Raw genomic sequence first — 20,659 nt, forward strand, 5'->3', positions numbered from 1 at the left:
GCCAGACGCGCCCATGGCTGTGCAGCAGACCTGCCTTTCGCGGCCCAGACGCCACGTGGAAGCCTGGTGCCCTTATGCCACCGTGGGCCTGGGGGCAGAAGAGCTGTGGAGAGATGGAGGGGGGCCTGTGTCGCAGTGTCTTACGTTCCCTTGGTTTTGCCAAAGAGAAACAGGCTTGGAGAAGTTGGGAAGTGGTGGGAGTGGGAGCCGGGCCGGCACTTCCAGCCTCACACGAGGCATCGGCTGCTGCCGCTTGGTCAGGGCGCGTGGAGGGACAGACAGGCGGTACACAGACGAGAAGGCACGTGTCCCTTTCGTGGGCGAGGCCTGGCACCACGCTGCCATGCGTGTGGATGTCAGAGGCCATGTGGCTGGCTTCTGCTTGTTCACCTGTTCCGTGGCCTCACAAACTTTCCATTTATACCCTCTCTCCCTTCTCCCCCCGAGATGTAGATAACGCTTGCAGATAGCTGGCCGGGCCTCCGGCCAAGGTGCCCTCCTTAATCCCCAGAGAGACACCCATGGTGTAGCGGGGTGCCCGAGCACTGCTGAGGAGAGCCTGCTCTGTCACCCTGGAAGCACCCCCGTGGCCTCCAGGGGCCTTGAGGCACCTTTGGGGTGGAGCGCTCCTTGCGGAGGGCTGCCTCAGGCAGCCACCGGAGGGAAGTCTGAGGTCCCTGCCGACTTCTCAGAACTGCCCTCCTGTGGTCTCACAGGCTCACTGTTGGATGTGCCTCACAGGGCTGTGTCCAGGCCAGACCAGAGCAGGACCAGTGGAGGACATGGGGATCCCCCCCACAGCACGGCCCCAGGCACACCCTTCCCTGGGGTGTCTCAGGTGCAGACGAGCAGGTGAGAGAACAAGACCCCGGGTGGGCCTGACCTGGGACTCTTGGAACAGCGCTTAGTGCCACGCCTTGCCAGTGGGGCTCAGCTGTCCCGGGGCTCCGGCACCAGTTACCATGGCCCCCGTGTCAGGGTGTGGAGTGGTCGCCGAGGGAGGGTGAGCGTGGCTGGACAGCCTGACCTGGGCATCCCCGTGGCTGTCCAAGGTCATGGACTTCTGGAAGCTCGGACCCAGTGCTGCAGCCCCCAGCATGTGGCCAGACTGGTGGCCAGTGTGTGCTTGGTCGCTCCCAGAAGGGGGTTCATTACTGCTCACAGCTGCCTGGTCCCCTTGGGGGCCCGGTTGTTAGAGGCAACACTTGTTCTCAAACTGGGATTCAGTGGGCACACCCTGTGCGATGTGGGGCCTCTGACACTGGCACTTCACCTGCAGCCGTGACGCACAGCAGAGTCCCAGACGCTGAGCTGCGGAAGGTGACCTGGGGGCCGAGGAGGGACACACTGTGTGTGCATGTGCGTCAGCGTGTGTGCAGGTCTGCACCCTGGTGTGGACACACACGTCTGTGTCCACACACGTCTGTGTGTGTGAGGTCACAGGAGCTATTCCTGAGTGACACAGAAGTGAGGCTTCAGCGGGTGAGCCCAGGGCCTGGAGGAGAGGATGTGCTCCGAACCCCGTGGCGCCCTCTCCAAGCCTCTTACCCGGCCTCACGTGGAGCCGGGCCCTCCCTCGTTCCCAGCAGGTGGCTGGAGAGACCGCAGGACCATGGCCGCAAGGCTGGCTGCCCTGTCACCGTGGGATACCTGACGGTCCCACGTCGCCGCCTGCCCTCCCTGGAGCTTGGGCTCCTCGGGGGGTCAGGTCCGTGCTTCTCCCTGCCGGCCAAGGCCCCCGAGGCTGCAGGGGCCGGGGCAGACCTTCAGAGTCGTCCTGGGTTGCGGTGAGGGTCCACGGCTTTCCTCCCTCGTGTCAGTTGTCGCTGGGTGCAGGATGCCCTGAGGAGAGGGTGTGATTTGGGGTGAGGCTGTCAGTTCAAGACTGACCACAGCCCTTTAAATCCACACACCAAACGTGCTAAGAGTTTCTAGCAAAACCCCGCGTGGGTGCTGATTGCTCTCCAGCCGCCTGCTCCTGTGCTCGCCCCCGCCCCAGTGCCTCTCGAGGTCCCAGGGGGCAGACGCCACCCGAGAGATGTGTGTCCACGTGGGTCTCCAGGCTCCTGCCTCCTCTGCCCTTCGCTCAGGAGAAGCCTAGCCTCAGCGCCCCGCTGCCCGCACCTTAGCCGTGAGGGCCTCCTTCCCACCCCAGTCGCTGGCCCTTTGCCTCACGCTTGGGGTGGGGGAGGCTGGACGCAGTCTTTCTTTTCACCCCGCGAAGCCCATCCCGCCCTGCGGGCTTCCTCTTCTCCTTCGGGCTTGTCAGCTCCCGGTGCCTCGAGGTGAGTGAATGAAGGCTCCTTCCCCTGAGCGGGCAGGGCTGGGGGCACCCTGGTGTCTCATGGAAGGAGGTGCCAGGCCCGGTGTCTGCACAGTGGGAGGGGTGCCCAGGGCCCTGACCCCAGCTGTGTCAGCGAGTAGGAAGCGTGAGTGGGCCGTGGGCCACGTCAGCAGGCTTCAGAACCTCTTTCTTCACCTGTGAAACAGGAGCCGGGACTTCGGTCCACCCCCTCAGGGCGCGTGAGCCTGAAAGAGGGGCCCCAAGAGCTTGGGTCAGAGGCTCTGCAAGACCCAGATTGACAATTGTGGCCCATTCTCGGGAGTCCTGGGGCTAGTGGAGGGAGCTGGTCGGCCTCAGGGAGGCGCTCTTTGCTCCAGGCATCCTGCCTCCAGGAGAGCTGCTCACCTGTCCTCTTCCCAACGGTGAAGGTCACAGGTCCCCGGGGACGCAGAGGCGCCTTCTGGGCAGCACGCTGTGTGCGGACTCCCCCTGCTGCTGTGTGACTTGGGAGGAGAGGGCGTATGGCCCTCACTCAGGGCCGCCCAGGTGTCGGGGCCTGGGCCCTGTGGGTGTGAGGGCCTTCTGGCTTTGTGCTGCGAAGATGTGCTGTGGAGGATGGTCTGTCCTCGCACATGTCCGGTGAGAGGGAGACCTTGGCTCCAGGAACGCCAGCCTGGAGCTAGTGGCCCGTGACCTGGGCTGTGGAGTGGGGAACGCCGACCAGCAGTGGTCCCAGCCTCCCGTTCCCACTGGGACAGCCCCACCCACAGGGGTTCAACCTTGGGCTCCAGCTGCAGTTTCATCCAAACTGAAGGCAGCTTCCTGCTGGTTCAGCCAGAGGCATCCCCACCTGACATGGTGGGGTCTGCCCAGACCCAGCTCCCTTGTGGACAACCCCTGCACCGGGTTCACTCTGATGGCCGCCAGCTGGGCCATCTGTCCTGGACCCCTGGACGCCGAGTGGCATGTGCCCGTGTGCCAGGGTGGAAGGGACGAGATGGAGAACATGCTTGGACGCTGCCTGTGGCTCTGGCCTCTGTGGCCACACCGAGGGGCCTGGAGGGGCCGAGCTTGGCAGGCATCCTCGGGCAGAGGCAGGGACTTGCCACAGCCTGTTCCTGTGTCAGACAACTTAAAAGGTGCACCTGGCTCCTCCTACTCCCTCCTGGGGCCCCGCTGTGGTGGTGTGATGGCTGCCAGGGCCCCACAGGGTGAGGACAGTCGCTGGAGCATCACCTCCCCGAGGGCACTGGCGAGGTCAGGACCTGCCCAGACAGCCCTGGAGCCTCCTCCAGGGCAGCAAGGGCCACGAGGGCGTGTGGCAACAGTGCTGTCCTTTCCCAAGGTGGTGGGCAGGCGGCAGGCGGCCCTCGGGGTGGACAGGCGTGGCTGGCAGCCCCGCTCTGAGGGCTCACGGCCCAGGTTGAACCCCTGCAGGTGGGGCTGTCCCAGTGGGAACGGGAGTGGGGGTGGGATGTGGCCTGAGTGACAGCCCAGAACCACAGCCACTGCGTGTCCCAGACCTACATGCTGCTGGCTCCAGGGGAAGGGACAGGTCCTGGACAACGGGCGGCATGGGAGGGTACCCTGCCTGCCGGCCTCAGGCGGACCCCGTCTCCAGACAAGGAAGGAGGTGAGAGCCGCTGTCCAGCAAACCGGGGCCTGAGCTTGTCACAGGGAGGGGCGGATGGGCGGGTGAGAGGGCCTGGGGGAGGCGGCTCAGCTCCTCCTGGGCAGGGGCGCCAGGGATGGATGCACACCCGTGGGCCTTGAGCAGGACGGTCCGGTGACCCGACTCCAGCCCTCTGCTCTGAATGCTGGCTGAAGAAACGCATGGGTCCAGGACACAAGAGATGCTTTGAAATGTTTTATTTAAATTTTTTTTAAAAGACAGAAATAACTTATGCCATGAACGAAACGGGAGCACTGACGAGCGTTTTCTGGCCCGACCCGCCGCTGCCCAGGCCGCTGCGCCCCGCCACCACGGAGGCGGGCCTGCCGAGGGAGGGGGACACATGGTCAGCTTTGGGACAGTGACAGCGGGGCCGAGGCCAGGAGCAGACCAGCTCCACCCCGAGTGGCTGGACACTGGGCTTTCTTCTGGTTGTTACCACAGGGAGATGTCGCAGTGACTGAGGCTCGTGGCCGCCTCGGCCCTGCACACAGCGAGACCCTGCTCATTCCTGCGATTGTTCACTTCTGATTGTTTTTTAAAAAATATAATTTTGTAAACGTCCCATAAAAATACTATTGTTCCCAGTCAAACACGGAGATTGCAGCATGAAGAGTGACTGCTTTATCTTTGTTCTAAAAATGTGAGAAGGTCATCGCGCTGGATGATGTAGAAAAGTGCCAGGACCTCGAGGGACCGCAGAGGCCAGTACCGAGTGCGGGGGGCAGCGGGCCAGGGCTGGGCCGGGTGCCCCTCCGCGCGTCCCTGCTCGGCGGCAAGGCCCCAACAGTCCTCCCGGCAGCAGAGGACGGCATGGCTTTGAGACGCAGACAGCTGGCTGTGCTCAGTCCCGCGGCCGGTCCCGCGAGGCCACCTGCTCAGCTCAAAGCACCGCAGAGCCAGCGACGCTTAGCAGAGCCCTGGCAGCCGGACGGCGGCCTCCCTTCCTGCCGCAGTGAGGCTCCACCGGCCCTCGAGGCTCCTTCCCTGTCCCTCCAGCAGGAGGGCTCGTCCAGGGCTGTGCCCTCAGTTCTCGGAGAGGGACAGGGCCAGGGCAGCCTGGAAGGCAGCTTCCTCATCGATGCTATAGTCCTGGAAGGCAAGGAGCCAGGCTGTGCTAGTGGCCTCTCAGGGCTTCCTCCCTGTCCCGTCACCTCCAACAGACCAACACTGCCACATACAGGTCCCCGGCCCCCCTCCAGCCCTGCATGGTCACGGGGTCCCGGCGCCACCAGGCAGCCTCTCTGTGGGGACGGTGTCTGGCTTCCGCCGAGGTCTGTGCAGTGAGCTGCCCACAGACACCATGCCCAGTGACTGAGGGCTGAGTGGACGGTGTAGGGTGGACACATGGAACGAGAGGCTCAGGAACAGGGTCTTGAGGCAAGTCGAGAAGCCAGAGCTCCCCATGGCCTCCAGTCATTAGGACCAGGCACAGATGGGGGGGTGCTGACCCTACGGGCCCGGAGGCTGGTTGGGGTGGGAGTCAGGCCAGGCCGTACAGCAGGGGCGGGTCTGTGGGCCAGAGGCCATGGGCACAGAGGAAGAGCCGAGGTCTTCGAGGCAACAGGAGTCTGGTGGAACCTTCTCTACCAGGCCCCAGAGGGAACGCATCCCCTCTAGAGGGGTGTCTGTCCTGAGGCCCCATGCACAGCTGGGGAGATGGGGCCCCTGTGGTGGTGCCTCTCCCAGAGAACGGCCCCAGGTGAGGTGAGCTCGCTGGCCTGGCGCTGAGGGACCGCAGGACAGAGGGGTCCCCTGTGGGCCTGCTGTGAACAGACCCAGAGCCCCGGGGCCCCTAGTGGCCACATGGACCTGACTGCCGCCAGCACCCCCCCGCAGGCGGCTGCCACAGACGCTGCGGAGGGCGGGGGGGCACCCACCACGAAAGTGTCGTAGGAGAACTTGTGCCGGTGGAGCAGGTGCTGTAGGAAGTTGGCACTCTTGTAGCTGGGGTCGCCCCAGGGCATGGCCGAGCAGACGGGGCACACCTGCAATGCAGCGGGCAAGGGTGAGCCCCGAGGGCCTGCGGCGGGCATGACTCCCTGCACCCCAGCAGGGGTCGGGGTGGGGGCTCACCACGCGGCTGGGGTCGCTGCGGTGGTTGTCCACACAGTGCTTCACCAGCTCCTGCTGGTCTAGGTTGCGGGCGCCGCAGTACGGGCAGGCGAAGGTGGACCTGTTGGGCACGGCACTGGGGCGGGGCGGGGTCAGCGCAGTGCCCCCCCCCCAACAGCCCGGCCGGCCCGCCCTCCTCGGCGCGCCCCACTGCAGCCCCCACCTAGTCACCTCCTGGCCCCTCTCCTTCCCAGACGTGGCTGGGCCAGTGGCAGAGGCCGGCCCTCCTGCCTCCTGCCCTGAGAGGAAGTGTCTATCCAGTCCTGGCCTGTCTGCGGACCACACTCCCCTGCTGGGAGGTGACCGTGGGCCTGGCCTGGGCCCTCCTGGGTCTCCTATGTGCAGGCGGTGATCCCCCCCACAGAGGGGACATGGCAGCCCTCCCATCTTCCCCTTGACGTTGGCCAGGAGCTGCCCCACAAAGGGTGGAGACTCTGGGCGCCAGGCGAGGCGGCCTACCTGGGAATGGGCTGGGACGTGGGCACCACGGGGACGAACTTCGGACAGTTGGCCATCTGCTCCTGAACCTTCACGCAGGAGGAAATGTGCACCCTCATCTTCGCCAGCGTCACCTAGGATGAGGATGCGGAGGAGAGAAGGGGTCAGGCAGTGGAGGACAAGAGCCGCTGGCAGCGAGCTAGGCTGGTCCAGCTCCTGACACCTGAGCCAGCAGTGCTGCGTAAGTGGGTTCTGGAGGCTCCCTTGGGGGCCGAGCACCCCTGCTGGAGAAGACACACCAGGAGAAGGGGACTCCGGATCCCAGACGCACCACTGAGCTGCACCAGAAGCTGGTGCTCACAGTTCTCAGCTGCAGCCATGCAGGGGGCAGTCGGCCACCAGCCACTAGATGGGAGCAGCCCTGCTGTGGTCCCTGGGGAGCTGCGGAAGGGAGGGGCAGCTCACGAGGGACCAGGGAGAGTGTTTATTTGGGAAAAAATACCCTAGTAACGGGAGCCAACAGGCAAGGTCCTTGTAGACAGTCAAACTCCTTACCAAGAGGTAGAAAACCAAATAAAACAGGACCTTCTCGGCCGCCACTCTGGCTGAAGGTGGGACCATCTCAGAGCAGCACAGGGAAGGGGCACTGGCTCCCGTGAGCAGACAGGGAGCCAGGAGGTAGGACAGGCCCGGTCAGCCCTCCCTGGGGAGTGGGCGCCACTGATCCTGCCAGGTGAAGGTGCTGAGAGGCCGGGGGCAGACACCTCACTAGCAGGAAGCCGGTTCATAGAACCAAGGAAGCAGTGAGGGGCTGAGCCAGGCATCTGGGTTACAGGAGGAGGCCCTGCTGGCACAGGGCTGGGCACCAGGTGAGGCCTGCCCCTCGGCCTGCACACCTGGGCAGAACCACAGCACTGAGGCCGTGGGCAGGGCCCCCTCACACAGGAACCTGGTCTGTTCTCCCACCAGGAGGGGGCAGCACCGGAGCTCAAAGGAGGCCCAGGGCAGCCCCTGGACAATCAGATCTTTGACCTTGAGGACTGAGCAACCAGGGGCTGCTTCCTATGTGGTAAGACGGTAGAACTCGTTAACCCGAGAGATGGTGAAATCTGAAAGCTAAGTTCAAACTCTGTTCCTGGGCTGGGTCCAGCGGGAGGCAGTGCATCCACCCGGAGGGAGCAGTGAGGTGGGGGGGCTCTGCTGCCGGAGGGAACAGCCTCCCAGTTCTGCCCGCGGCCCCACCTGCTGTCCCCACCGCCCTCCCCTCTGGCATCACCTGCAGGGGGCAGGTCACTTGGGTGTCCAGGGTGGGCTTCAGCTCAGCACCTAGGCTAGGCCCACCCAGTGTGGGGGAAGGCCCGCCAGAAGCCAGGGGAGTGGCCAGTTGCTCAACAGGAAGGGAGGCACGCACCTAGTTCCTCGTGCTGGTGAGCGGAACCCGGTCAGAGCGGCCCCATCCAGCCCTTCCCGCCAGGGGCCTGGGGCTGGGGGGTACCTTCTTATTGCAGCCCCGGCAGGGCGCCTTGCAGGATGAGAGCTGCTTCTCCACGTGGGTGGCCTTGTCCACCTTCTTGGGGTCGAAGGGCAGGCGGCAGAGCGGGCACAGGGGGGACGGCACCTGCAGGCAGGGCTGGAGGCACTCCCCGCAGAACCTGTAGGGGCGGGACATGGGCCTGAGGGCTGCGGCTCACTCTGGCAGCGGTCACTCTGCCTGAGTCCTGCTGGCTGGTCAGACGCCATCTGGCTAAAAGGTGACCCCAGGTCCCCACCGAGCTGTGGGCTTTGAGACCCCGGCTGGACCCTGCGATGCAGGCCGAGCTGTGGCTGTGGCTCCCCAGGTCCCGAGCTGGCCCCACAGCCCTGTGCCAGCAGCAGCTCTCGCTGCAGAAGGTGGCCCAGGGCTCAGCCTACCAGTCTCACTGCCACGTGGTGATGACACCACCTCAGGGGGCTCCAGGACAGCATGGGGGACCCTGGAGACCCTCCACCTACTAAGCTCTGGCAAGTAAAATCACTAACAGTGGCAAGAGAGGAAACCACAGGGCCCCAGGGCTGCGGACTCATTGGATGAGGCAGGGCCAAAGTTGGCCGGGTGAGTGCCACCAACCTGGGGACAGTGCCCTCGCCCCACTCAAGAAGGGCTCTGGCTTGGCCAGAGCAGAGGCATGGTGACAGAAGGGGTGGTGCCCGGGCCCCCCTGCCCCGGCTCCATTTGGCCCTGTCCCTGGAGATGTTGTGTCATGAGGGACGAGGGTAAATGAGGGAACAGGATCTCCCTAAAGCCGTTTGGTGAGGCCCAGGAGTGCACTTGGGACAAGCCATTGTGGGCCTCGGGTTGGGGCGCAGGGTGCCCCAGTGGGAGGAGACAGAAAAGCTTGATGTCTCGAGAAGCAACACAGCCCTGCCTGACCTAGCCTCCTGGCCCACCCGCAGGTCTCGTGTCCCTCCCTGAGTAGATGGAGGCGGGATCAGGTGTCCACGCAGCACCTGGCCTGCGGCCTAGTTTCCAGCACCACCTCGCTGGCCCCCAACGCCCGCCGGCCCCAGGGGCCGGCGCCAAGCAGCTTTTCAGCTGGAGGCCCACGGGCACCGCCAACACACCTCACTCTTGGCCCAGCCTCCTACATGCACAGCTGCACCAGTGACCTGGGAAAGCTGGCAGGCTGGGCGGTGCCTGGAGCCATCCTGAGCCTTTTCTGGGAGGGCTTCTAATCGCTCATGTCCTGGCCCCCTGTCTCGGCTCACTCAGGCACAGACACAGGTGAGCCGCCCATGGGCCCAGGCCTCTCAGGAAGCAGAGTGCAGTGACAGAGGCCCGGGATCCTGAGCACAGAAGCCAGCTCACTGGCCTGACTGCAGCCCGGCAGGGGGCTGGAAACGCTCTGCTGCAGGAGCGTGGGGAGCTAAGGGGTGGGCACAGCTGCTGAAGGTGACGAGGGGAGACTGGCCAGGGCCTGGCAGCCTTGCCAGGAGGCGTGGGAATTCCACTCAGCCTCTCTGATCCCATTTTCCTTGTACAAAAAGAATCATGTAGCATCTGCCTCCCAGGACCTCTGAACAGGGAGGATTCAGAAAACGTCTGTTATCACTGTTCCCAACAGGTCCCCTTAAACATGAGCATCTTAATGTTCTTCAACCTCTGTTCATTAACAGACAGCATGAGGGGACACTCAGGCGGGGAGACAGATGTGACACGCTGACCAGAGAGAATGACACAAGAGGTGCAGAAGCCGGAGGCAGCCAGGATAAAGCCGCAGCCAGGACAGAGCCCCACCCCAAACATACACTGGCCCTCGGGGGAGGCTTCCTCAGAGGGTTAAAAACAGCTGGGTAGCGTCTGGTTCTGGATGTGGCTCACTGCCCAGGGTGTCCCCTGACTGTGACAGTTAACTGGCTCCCTCTGGGGCCCTGGGGAGTTCCTGGGAGCGCTTTTACAATACCTACCAGCGGCCTCCTGCCAGAAAGCCCTCCCTACAACCTGGCCCCTCTGCCTGGTGCTGGAGCAGAAGTGCCGGTCCCGGACAGGGCTGCTCTCACCATCAGAAAACGTGTCTTGTGGAAAGAAACTGCTTCCAGTCAGAGAGCCATGGAGGGACAGAATCAGGCCACCAGCAAACCTTGTAAAAGGAGAGGCACAACCCTCGGAGTCTTTTTTTGTTCATCTGTGCACATGCCTTTGAAACACTGGACAAGAAACTTAGGGAAAGTGAAAGGCAGAGACAGAGCAGCCAGGAGGTTTGTTTACGCCTGCAGGTAGAACCAGGGAGAAGGTCTTTTTAAGGGAGAAGCTGAAGAGGTTCCTCCAGAACTAACCTTAGAAACGGAAAGAGAGGTGTCAGATTCTGCCAAGAAAAGCATGGGGCGGGGGGTTTGTAGATCAAGCTTTCACAACAACTTCTGTAGTTCTGTAATGTGAAAACCACCTTTTAAGAAAAGACTGATTTGGAAAAAAAGGGAGAGAAAACAGATTTGTGCTGACCAGGAGACCCGAAACACCACATTCCGGGGCTGGGGGAGTGTTGGTACCAACCCAAAGCCTCGGAAAGGCTTTCTAAAAGCAGGCCTGGGACATGCCCTACACGTCTCTCAATGATAGGCTGGAAGATGCTAAACATACCTTAAAACACCCACTTACAAGAGAGAAGTGTTGTTCAGAGGCCACCCCTGCCGAAAGGTCACGAACAGCACGAGAAAGCAGGCAAAGCACCCTTGAGGCAGTCTCCCGGTGTGGGCACGTGCCTGGGCTGCTTGTCGGCACGTGTGTGTATGTGTGCACGCGTGTGTGCGCTTCCCGGCTCCGGACACCATCCCTGCTGCCTCCCTGGGTGATGAGCGTTACACACACACCCAAGCAGTTCCAACTCCCTGCTCCCTCTTTGTATCAGGAACCTCGTAGGTCAGATACCTCTGTTTGCAAAATGTTCCAGGGCCTCCTACCAGCCTGGGTGCACCTCGGCCCCACCTCCTCCGCAGCGCTGCTGGCATCCAAGCCCTCCTGCCCCCTCTCTCCACCCTGCTAATTTCACTCAAGAGCTGTATTATTCAGCGCTAGGGAGAGTTGCAGAGCAGACACTCTGATCTCGGCCTCCTCCCAACCAGGCTGGCAGCTCCCAGACTTGAGTGAAGCTCTTGGCTAGGAGAAGAGCCACATCCTCATGAGTCTGTTCCTGAAACAACCCAGCCATGGCACAGATGGAAACCCTAGCAAGGTGTGTGGCTTCTGGTATCCCGAGGGCCAGCCTGCCTGCTTGCTCAGTGACCGATGTGATCCAAGTTCTCCATCAAAACAAAATAGCACCAGACTTCAAACAAGCCGATGCCTAAACTTTAGGGAACTTCTCTCCTCTGCAGTCAAGACAAGCAGACAGCGGATTCGAAAAAGAGTTGACAGCAAAAGTCACAAGTCATTTATTTACCTCTGCCCACTCAGTCTCCACGAAATCAGATCGAAGGCAACCGGCGCAGAGGTCGCGCCCGCTGCCCTCTGAGTCCCCAGGGAGGCCCGCCGAGGCCGTCAACGGCCCCCGGGCACCGGAGACCGGGCAAGGCTGCAGATCGGCCCCATATGCCGACCTGGGGGTCGGATCGAATACCCGGGGCGGGCGGGCAGGAGGCTGGGCTGAGGCGGATGGATGCAGAAAAGGCGCTGCGTGGGGAGTCTGCAGAGCCCTTCCCCGCGGCGGCGCCCGACCCCGCGGCCTCCCGGAGGCCGGCGCACTCACGTGTGGCCGCAGCTGCCGATGGCCACCGGCCGGTGGTAGACCTCCAGGCAGATGGGGCAGCTGTACTGCGCCTCCAGGCCGCTGTCACCGCCCGCGGGCCCGCCAGGCGGCTGCCGCTGCTGAGCCGAGGCCACCAGGCTGCGGAACATCGCCATCCCGGGCCCGGTCCGCGCCGCCGCCCCTGTCCTGTCCTGGCCCGGCCCGGCCCGGCCCGGCCTGCGTGTAACGGCCGCGACGGCGCGGGGTTGACGTAACGAGCGCCCGCCCCCGGCCCGCGCGTCACGGCCGCGCCGGCTCCTCGGTGACGTAGTCAGGGAGCGCCGGCCGTCGGCTCGTGCGTCACGGCCAGGCCGGCGCCTCGGTGGCATAGTCAGGAAGCGCTGGTGTCTCTGTGACGTAGTCAGGAAGCTCCCGCCTCTGGCCCTTATGTCACTGAGTACCGGCGCATCTGTGACGTTGCCAGCGAGCGCTCGCCGGCGGCCCAAGCTTCACAGAATTCCGAAGCCTCTGTGACGTAATCAGGTTCACCGGCGTCTCAGTGACGTAATCAGGGAGCAGCGGTACATCTGTGACGTAGCCAGGGGCGCCGGCGTCTTAGTGATGCAATCAGCGAGCACTCTCCCCCGTGCGTCACGGGTTGCCGGCGCCTCTGTGACGTATACACCGAGCGCCGGCGCGCCTTTGATGTATTCAGAGAGCCCGCCCCGCCCTTGTGTCATGGGATTCTGGCACTTTTGTGACGTATTCAGGGAGCGCCGGCGTCTCAGTGACGTAACAAAAGAGCGCCTGCCCCCTAGTCCCCGGCGCCGCTGTGACGTAATCAGGGAGCGCCCGCCCCGGCCCGTGCATGAGTCTCCGGCGCTTCGGTGATGTAATCAGGCAGCGCTGGTGTCCCTGTCAGGTAGCCTGGAAGCACCCGTCCCCCGGTCCGTGCGTCACGGCGTGCCGGCGCCTCTGTGACGCAATCAGGGAGCGCCAGTACCTCTGTGACGTAGTCAGCGGCCGTCCATCCCCGGCCGTGCGTCACGGGGCTCCGGCGATTCGGTGACGTAGTCAGGGAGCGCCCGCCCCTGGCCTGTGCCTCACGTGGCGCCGGCGCCTCAGTGACGCAGTCAGGGTGCGCTCCGCCGCCGCGTACAGAGTAAGCCGGCGCAACCATGTGCGAGGTGGGCGAGGACTACCGTGCGTCCGCGCCCGAGGAGCCGCCGCTGACACGACCCGGGTAAGAGCTGGGCGGCCGTTCCCGCCGGCGGCGAGCCCTGTCTCGAGGGTCCAGCCCGCGTTTTTCCGTCAGTCCCGGGGGCCGCGCTCCGGGAAGCCCGGGTAACCCCGAGGGCGGGGCCCAGGAGCCCTGGAGTCTCAAGGCGGGGGCTGGACCTCGCTCCGCAGCACCCAGGGAGTGTCTGTCAAGCCAGCGGTGAAGCCCCAGGAAGGAGCTCCATCTGCGCGCTTGCACCTCCAATTCGTGTAGCCAGTGGGGCAGGTCCGCCGCTGACCAAGCTGTCTACTCTTACAGGAAAGTCGGCCTTTTTGTCGCTTCCACTCGCTGGCTCCATTCCTCTCCAGGATCGCACAGAGCAAGTTATCTCTTGTTGTCTCGGCCCTTGAGAAACTGAGTTGGTCTTTACGTGCCCACTGAGCCAACTTTAACAGGCTGTAGTCTTCCTAGGGCCTTGGTTTTTCCTCACAGTGGTAGTGTAGATAAGTTACAAGCCCTGGTTTGTGTGGTGCAGCCTGCCATATGATCTCTCTAGTACACCAGCGTGGGGTGGAAAACAGGCCACCGTGTGCCTGACGCCCCTGGGAGGGGGTGTAATCTGTGTTCTTGTTCTCTTCCCCTCATGTCTCCAAAGCCGTGAGCAGAAGTGTGTGAAGTGCAAGGAAGGCCCACCTGTGGTGGTGATTCGAGCAGGAGATGCCTTCTGCAGGTGAGGCCTGGCGTGAGGAGACCCAGCAAACGCAGCCTCATTCAGCAGCCACAACTGCCACGGTTTCTGTGGCTTTGTTTCTTGCCTTTGAAAGCATCTCGTCACCTTGCCCTTGCTTGTAACGTTCTGGTGCTGTGTGTGTGGAGGGGGATTGGTTTCCTGATCGGCTTTCTGAGTACCACTACATCGTCGAGCTGTGCCACAGGTGACAGGAAGACACTGATGAAGCTCATGGGGAGAGTTGGGAGTGAAAGTGGTCTGTGGTGCAGGCGAGGTGAGCTTTTCTGGGGCAGCTGGAACACATCAAGGGCAGATTAGAGCGTCCTGGCGTCTCTGGCAGGCGCTCCAGGTGATACCTGTTTTACTTGTGAGAGATGGTGGGGTGGAAGGAGGGCCCCAGCCTCCCCTCGCTCTGGGGGCCTCTGGACAGGAGCAGAGAGGCCTGTTCCCAGAGACGCCTGGGCGTGAGCGTGTTCCATTATATCTGAAGCGCTCTTGTGGCCCTGTGAGATGCCTTTGAATCCTAACTCGGCCAGTGTCTGAGCACGTTCACTGGCTCATAGCTCCCCGAGGGCAGGGCCCGTCTCCGGTTTTATCCCTGTTCCTGGTGGCACTGCAGGCTCTGTTACAGCATTGAGTACTTCGTGAGTGAGCAACTGGCTCACGTTTTAAATTGGTCTCCAAGAGTATTGGATTCTGTTTTGTGGATGTTTCCCGAAGAGAAACTGAAAGGACTGAATAAGTTGTCTTCCCAAAACGTTCTGGTCTCTGCCCACCTCTTAGGTGTCCAGTGAGCTTGGTGTGTGTCTCCAGGATACATTTTAAGCAAAAAAGCCACTGCTTTAACCACTTAAGAGCATCTAGAAATGTCGATCTTTGCAGTCTGTTTCCAGGTCCACAGCCCCCCTGCCCGTGCTTGCTTGGTCCAGAGAAAAAGTGGGAAACTGGTCTGGGCAGCAGGAATCTAGGTTTTGAGCAGGTTTTCTCAGTGAAGGTGAGGGTCCTGGTCTCGCCTGACTTGCGGGAGAGAGTGGTCTCAGGAGTCCGGCAGGGCAGGGAGGATGCCGATGCAGCAGCCCCAGGGCCCCCGTGCATGCTGGGAGCACCTGTGTCTGCTGAAGGAGCCTACCCGGCCCTGACCTGGGAGTCACTCCTGTGGCTGGTCACCTGGGGCCCTGGCATTTTGCCGTTAGGCACTGAATTGAGTTACTGCACACAAAGGCCTGTTGGGTGTTTGGTGTTGGGGGACAGCATGTCTGGACAGGAAGCAGGAAGTAGACTTGGGGGTCCTGGGCAACGTTCTCCACCTTGGCTGCCTGCTGGGGTTGCTGGGAAACTTAAACCTGTGGGATCCTGGGCCTCACCTGACACACCCTGATGTTGCCGGACTGAGTAATTCTGATGTGGGGCCAAGGCCAACAGCCTCTGACCTAGTCAGCTAGAAGGTTTACCAAGAATGCAGAGTCCCAGGCCCTGCCCTGGAAGTTGTCATCCTCTGTGTTTGTGGGAGCCTCCCAGGCATTTCTGGTCCAGATGGTCTCACCACACGAGAGGCCAGTGTGAGGCTTTAGGACACTCGTCGCTTGACCCCACAGCCTGCTCAGTGCTTGCCCTGTACCCCCAAAGGTGGTGTGCTTCCCTCTGGGGCTCCGGGACGGGGTCACCTGCTCTGCTTAGGGAAGGGTCGGGGTGGCCTTGCCCTGTATGAGCCTGTGTCCATCCGCCCATCTCTCCCACTAGCTGGCCCTTCCCCAGGGCTGCAGTGCAAGTGGTGCCTGGGCCCCCGGCCCCTCAGGCAGTGGTTCACACTGGTTACAAGTGGGGGGGCGGGGACCTAAGCAGGCCTCCCCGTGTAGCATGGGGCTCCTTGTGGGGCAGCCACAGCTGGTGAGAACCCCTCAGCTTCAGATCTCCTCAGGGCTGAGACAGTGCTTTTTCTTGCTTACTCAGTGGAGGTATACTGGGGATTGAACCCAGAACCTCACGTGCGCTAGGTAGGCACTCTGCCGCTGAGCTGCACACTCCCTCCGAGACACTGCTTTTACAGCTGACTTTGCTGAAAGAAAACATTGCTTGGCAGAGCCTCGGGCTGCAGCCCCACACGTGGGGCCCAGCGCTTCCCTGTCCTGGTGGCAGCTGGTGGTCGAGGCCCTGTTGCCACAGCTCCTGGTGGTCTGTATTACAGGGACTGTTTCAAGGTGTTTTACGTCCACAAGTTCAGGGCCATGCTTGGAAAGAACCGACTGATCTTTCCGGGAGAAAAGGTAGGGTATGGGGCACCTCTTCCTGCACGTGGCCTGTCCCAGCCACACCCCTCCAGCCCCTCCCCTGCGCACACCTGTGGGTTATGGGGACGGACTCATGTCTGGGAGGGATGTCCATGGGCAGCGTGGGCCTTCATGTTGTGGGTGCAGCGTCTCCAGCGATGTTCTGTCTCCCCCAGGTGCTCCTGGCATGGTCCGGGGGACCTTCGTCCAGCTCCATGGTCTGGCAGGTCCTGGAGGTGAGTCTCTACCTCTTCCTGCACCCAGGATGCCATCTGGCCAAGTTCCAGGGTCGGGGGCTGGCACTGACAGCCCACTCCCCAGCTGGGAGCCCAAGGGTCATGCAGGAGGCGCACGACCTGGAAGCTGTGTCCCAGCTTGGCACCGTCCCTTTGCTTGACTATGACTGGCTGGAAAATGGGTGTGGCACCTTGGCAGAGTGATGCTTGAGGTGTTTTGGGGGCGTCAAGGGGATGGGCCCTGGTGTGGGTCACGTGGCTTCCTTGAGAAGATACAGGGGAGGCCCGCATGCGCAGGGGTGCTACTGGGTGGGGTGCAGGTATGAGCCGGGAGCACAGCTCAGGTCTAGGCTGGTGGGGAGTGTGGGGCTGTGCCCAGTGCATCCCCAGGCCCAGCTCAGGGCATTGGAGGCAAGTGGGCTCCTGCTTACGGCAAGGGGACACCTTGGAGACCTTGCTCAGGGTGTGACACACAGACCCCTGCACTGACTCCCGGTGTGGGGCCACGGTGTGATCTGTACCAGGGGTTCCGGGCAGTGCAGTGCTTCTGTGGTTGGCTTTCTGCTCTCACCTCACCGTGCCCTGAGCCTGGGCTGGTGGTATGAGGCCGGCGCCCCTCCCCAGCTCCTCGCCGTGCCCTGAGCCTGGCCTGGTGGTGTGAGGTCGGCGTCCCTCTCCAGCTCCTTGCCGTGCCCTGTGCATTGCTCTCCCCTCAACCAGAGACACCTCGTTTCTGTTGTACTGTCTGTTTCTCTGAGCAGTCTGAGGGGCTCAGGCAGGGGCTTGGGGAGCATGTGGAACCCAGCTGCCTCTCTGGGGATGTTGCTGGGAGGCTGTCAAGGGCAGGGTTCACTTGTGGGGCTCCTGCGCTCCCGGCGGGGCTGCTCTGAAGCACGTCGTCCTGCTGTGCGCTCTCCACCACTCCCCCTGGCCTCCCTGGCACCCGGGCTGAGCGGCCTGACCAGCGCAGTCCAGGAGGGTACTCTTTCCAGACAGGGAGCAGACCATCAGCAGCGCCTTGTGGCTTCTGGCCGCAGAGCTGAAGTCCTGTCCTGTCCCCTCCAGGGCCTGAGTCGAGATTCTGCCAAGAGACTGCGTTTTGTGCCAGGAGTCATCTACGTCGACGGTACGTGTCTGTATCTGTCCCCAGGCCCTGGCGCTCGGGGCGGCCCCTCCAACTGCTGGCACTGGGCTTGTGCAGGGCCCTGGTGGGGGCGTTCCCCTGGACTTAGCGCCCGGATTCAGCAAAACGCCCTGCTTTTGTCTGAGGTCTCACCACGGGGCCAGGGGCACTTGGTGAGAACTCCGAATGCACAGCCAGAGGGGGCCTTCCCACCCCACTGTCAGAGAACCCACTACCCTGAAAACGCCCCCAAGGAGACGGCTTGGCCCCCAGCGGCCTCGAGAGGACTTGCTGCCCACCCCTCCACGGGCACAGTGGTGGCGGCCCTGACCGCCCGCGTGCGCCTCTTCTGTAAAGTGGTTACTCTGCATTTTCCAGAGGGAGCAGCCTGTGGCCGGAGCCCCGAAGACAGAGCCAGAACTCTGGTGGAGGTAGAGCAAGTCCTGCAGAATGTCGGCTTCCCGAGCCATGTCATCGCCTTGGAAGAGGTGGGCGGCCCATCCCTGCTCAAGAGCCCTGGAGGTGCCTGTTCAGTGTCCACAGGGCCAAAGGCCTGCTTCCCCACGTGGAGGGCCGGGCCTCACGCTCTCCCCATCCACCCGCCAGGTGTTTGGCTTGCCGCCGTCTGTGCTACGCTGCTTTGCCCGGGAGCCAGAGTCGGTGGGGACCGAGGGTGCCTACAAGGCGGCCGTGGACAGTTTCCTCCAGCAACAGTGTGTGCTGGGGGCAGGGGGGGAGGAGCCCTGGAGCCAGCCCCGCCCCCAGGGCCCCCAGAGTCTGGCCGGGCCCCCCACAGCTGTGCAGACTGAGGCTCTGTCCAGACTGTTCGATTCAGTGAAGACGCTGACGGCCAAGGAGGAGCTTCTGCAGACACTGCGGTGAGCCCCCTCCACTGCCCCGGGGTCCCTTCCTGACCGCCCCCACCAAGTTCCTGAGACCTTCTCTTCCCTCCCCCCGGGGTCCTGGTCCTACCCACCCTGAGATTCCTGCCGTGCTCTGCAGGACCCACTTGATCCTGCACGTGGCCCGGACTCATGGCTACTCTAAGGTGATGGCGGGGGACAGCTGCACCCGCCTGGCCGTGAAGCTCATGACCAGCCTGGCACTTGGGAGAGGGGCCTTCCTCGCCTGGGACACGGTGTGCACACGGCTGCTCTGGCCCCACCCTCACCCTTCTGTCCCCTGTCACTTGATTCATGAAGTGGTCCTGGGGTCTCCCACGGGGTGGGGGTGGGGCCAAAGACCCCCCGCCAGCTGGCAGGGAAAGAGAGGAGCTGTGAGCCAGTCAGCTGAGTGTCCTGAGGAACGCTGTTCCCCCAGGGCTTCTCGGACGAGCGGCATGGTGATGTGGTGGTGGTGCGGCCAATGCGTGAGCACACGCTGAAGGAGGTCGCCTTCTACAACCGCCTGTTTGCCGTCCCGTCTGTCTTTACACCGGCCGTCGACACCAAGGTGGGCTGGGGTCGGCGGGGTGGCCTCCACCTGGTGCCCCAGTGGAGCGCACACTAGGGGGACAGACTTGAGGAAGGGGGTGCCCGTTGGGCGTCACAGAGGTGGGCGAGGGGACAGTGGGACAGGATGACCTGTGTTGGGTGCTTTATTTAACAGCATCTGTGCTTGACAGTGAGGGCTCTCTAGAAGTGGTGGCCCCCTAGAAGTGGTGGCCCCTGAACAGGCCTGGGGGCTGCCCCTCTGACCGGGGCCCCCAACCCGTCTGCTCCAGGCCCCCGAGAAGGCCAGCATCCACCGGCTGATGGAAGCCTTCCTGCTCAGGCTGCAGGCCCAGTTCCCCTCCACCGTCAGCACCGTGTACAGGTGTGTGTGTGTGGGTGTGTGGGCTCCAAGCCCTCCATCCCAGTACCTGGGACAGGAGCTGAGAGTGGAGGCCCCCAGCCAGCTGTGCCTCAGTGCCCTGCCCCCCGCCCCCCCCCAGGACAAGTGAGAAGCTGGTCAAGGCCCCCAGGGAAGGCTGTGCTGCCAGCCCCCCTGGCCCCCGCTGCCTGCTCTGCCTGTGCACCCTGGACGTCGACAGTGCTGGTCTGTCCTGGCCTCCGTGGGAGCTCGGGGGAGGGCCACGCACGGGTGGGTGTTAGGGTTCTGTAGCCCTCGGGGCCCCCTTAGCTTCTCTCTGCTTCCAGACAGTGCCACGGCTTTTGGGGCTCAGACCTCATCACATCTCTCCCAGATGCAGGCCCCCGGCCCACAAGCTGAGGCCGGGACGCCCACCACCCTCTGCTGTTGTCCGGGGCTGGGCGGTGCCCAAGGCTGCTGTGCGAGGTAAGTCCCTGCCTCGTCCTGTCCTCCTGTCCCCACTGTGGTCAGCACCTGGCAGCCGCACGGGGTGGGGGTGGCCCCCAGGATACTCACTGAGGGCGAGAGCAGGCACACAGGTCTAGCTCTGCCTGCAGGGAGGACCCCCGAGCCTGTGTGGTGGAGCAGCTGTGCTATGGCTGCCGTGTGAACGCGAGGGACCTGGTGAGTGGACGCCTTCCCAGCTCCTGGACCAGCCCCACCCTGCCCCACGCGGCCCTCACCCATCCCGGCTCTCTTACAGCCCTCCCTGGACTCCCTGCCGCCCTACATCCTGGCTGAGGCCCAGCTCCGCAGCCAGAGGTACTGTTCGCTCTGCTGGGGAGCCCGGGGCGGTGGGGGGAGGCTTCTGGGTGTGTGAACCTGTGGGACTGTTCCTCCCGTGTGGCTTCCCTCAGGGCTGGGGGCGAGCAGGAGATCCAAGCATATCTGCTGGGGGACCACGATGATGAGGTGCTGCCCGGTGGGAGCTGAGGTGAGAGCGCTTGGGCCTCACCCTGCACGGAACGGGCAGGCAAGGACAGGCAGGCTGCCTGTGATTGTCCACATGTATAAATAAAAACGTTTTAATTAGAAAACTCTACAGTACGCCTGGGGCAGGGAGGGCCGGGCCTCTGGCCGTGTGTGGTGTTGGGCAGCGCCGGGCCCCACAGGGACGGCTGGCAGGGGCGGCAGTCCTGCGCCAGGCCGGGGGAGCTGCGGCTTCACTCCCGACAGCACAGTAGCAGCTCTCGTGGGCCGGGAGCAGGTCAGCTGGTGGCCTTGGCCGGAGTGGCCCTACTCCTTCTCACGGGTCCACTTGATCATGGTCTCGGGTGAGCGGTAAAGGAAGATGAGCTTGGCGTACAGCTCCTCCTCCAGCTCCAGCTCCTGCGTCTCCCGCACCAGGAAGATGTCCTGGCAGAGCTTAAGGATGCGGTCCACGCACGGCAACTCCTCGAACATGATGGAGTGCGAGATTTCGCTGAAGAAGCCACGCACAAACTTGCCGATGACCAGCACGATGGACACGTAGAGACCCATGATGCTGCGGGCGGGCGGGTGGGCAGTGAGAGTCCGGCCTC

General features: G+C 63.1%; 3 protein-coding genes across 12 annotated transcripts in view; 1 reads left to right on the top strand and 2 right to left on the bottom strand.

Moving 5' to 3' along the window:
• Positions 1-4,138: 4,138 nt before the first annotated feature.
• On the bottom strand, positions 4,139-12,347 carry RNF166 (ring finger protein 166). 3 transcript variants are annotated; one of them, XM_072946802.1, is made up of 6 exons: positions 11,732-12,347; positions 8,005-8,161; positions 6,531-6,643; positions 6,033-6,132; positions 5,837-5,944; positions 4,139-5,048 (listed from the first exon to the last, which is right to left on the bottom strand). In XM_072946802.1, the coding sequence occupies exons 1-6, from the start codon at positions 12,097-12,099 to the stop codon at positions 4,983-4,985; spliced, it is 912 nt and encodes a 303-aa protein (XP_072802903.1). In that variant the 5' UTR covers positions 12,100-12,347; the 3' UTR covers positions 4,139-4,982. The 3 variants fall into 3 exon arrangements, with proteins under 3 accessions (XP_072802903.1, XP_072802902.1, XP_072802904.1); XM_072946801.1 differs by having other exon boundaries at positions 6,033-6,147; positions 11,732-12,318; XM_072946803.1 differs by lacking the exon at positions 11,732-12,347 and adding an exon at positions 11,426-11,700 and having other exon boundaries at positions 6,033-6,147.
• Positions 12,348-12,608: 261 nt separating this feature from the next.
• On the top strand, positions 12,609-20,173 carry CTU2 (cytosolic thiouridylase subunit 2). Of its 2 annotated transcripts, XM_006212473.4 has the most exons (15): positions 12,610-12,953; positions 13,585-13,659; positions 15,845-15,923; positions 16,103-16,162; positions 17,228-17,288; positions 17,664-17,773; positions 17,892-18,163; positions 18,288-18,423; positions 18,606-18,737; positions 19,009-19,100; positions 19,219-19,322; positions 19,424-19,562; positions 19,694-19,760; positions 19,840-19,898; positions 19,994-20,173. In XM_006212473.4, the coding sequence occupies exons 1-15, from the start codon at positions 12,889-12,891 to the stop codon at positions 20,067-20,069; spliced, it is 1,527 nt and encodes a 508-aa protein (XP_006212535.1). In that variant the 5' UTR covers positions 12,610-12,888; the 3' UTR covers positions 20,070-20,173. The 2 variants fall into 2 exon arrangements, 1 of the variants encoding a protein (XP_006212535.1); XR_012062923.1 differs by lacking the exons at positions 19,840-19,898; positions 19,994-20,173 and having other exon boundaries at positions 12,609-12,953; positions 19,219-19,367; positions 19,471-19,562; positions 19,694-19,765.
• PIEZO1 (piezo type mechanosensitive ion channel component 1 (Er blood group)) overlaps positions 20,132-20,659 on the bottom strand; it is a 53,070-nt gene continuing 52,542 nt past the window's right edge. For all 7 annotated transcript variants that reach the window (XM_072946795.1, XM_072946792.1, XM_072946793.1 and 4 more), the window contains one exon: positions 20,132-20,622. In XM_072946795.1, the coding sequence (XP_072802896.1) occupies positions 20,373-20,622 (250 nt within the window). In that variant the 3' untranslated portion in view covers positions 20,132-20,372. The remainder of the gene's footprint in view (positions 20,623-20,659) is intronic.

The sequence above is a fragment of the Vicugna pacos genome, chromosome 21 (assembly GCF_048564905.1).
Source record: "Vicugna pacos chromosome 21, VicPac4, whole genome shotgun sequence".
Classification (NCBI taxonomy): Eukaryota; Metazoa; Chordata; class Mammalia; order Artiodactyla; family Camelidae; genus Vicugna; species Vicugna pacos.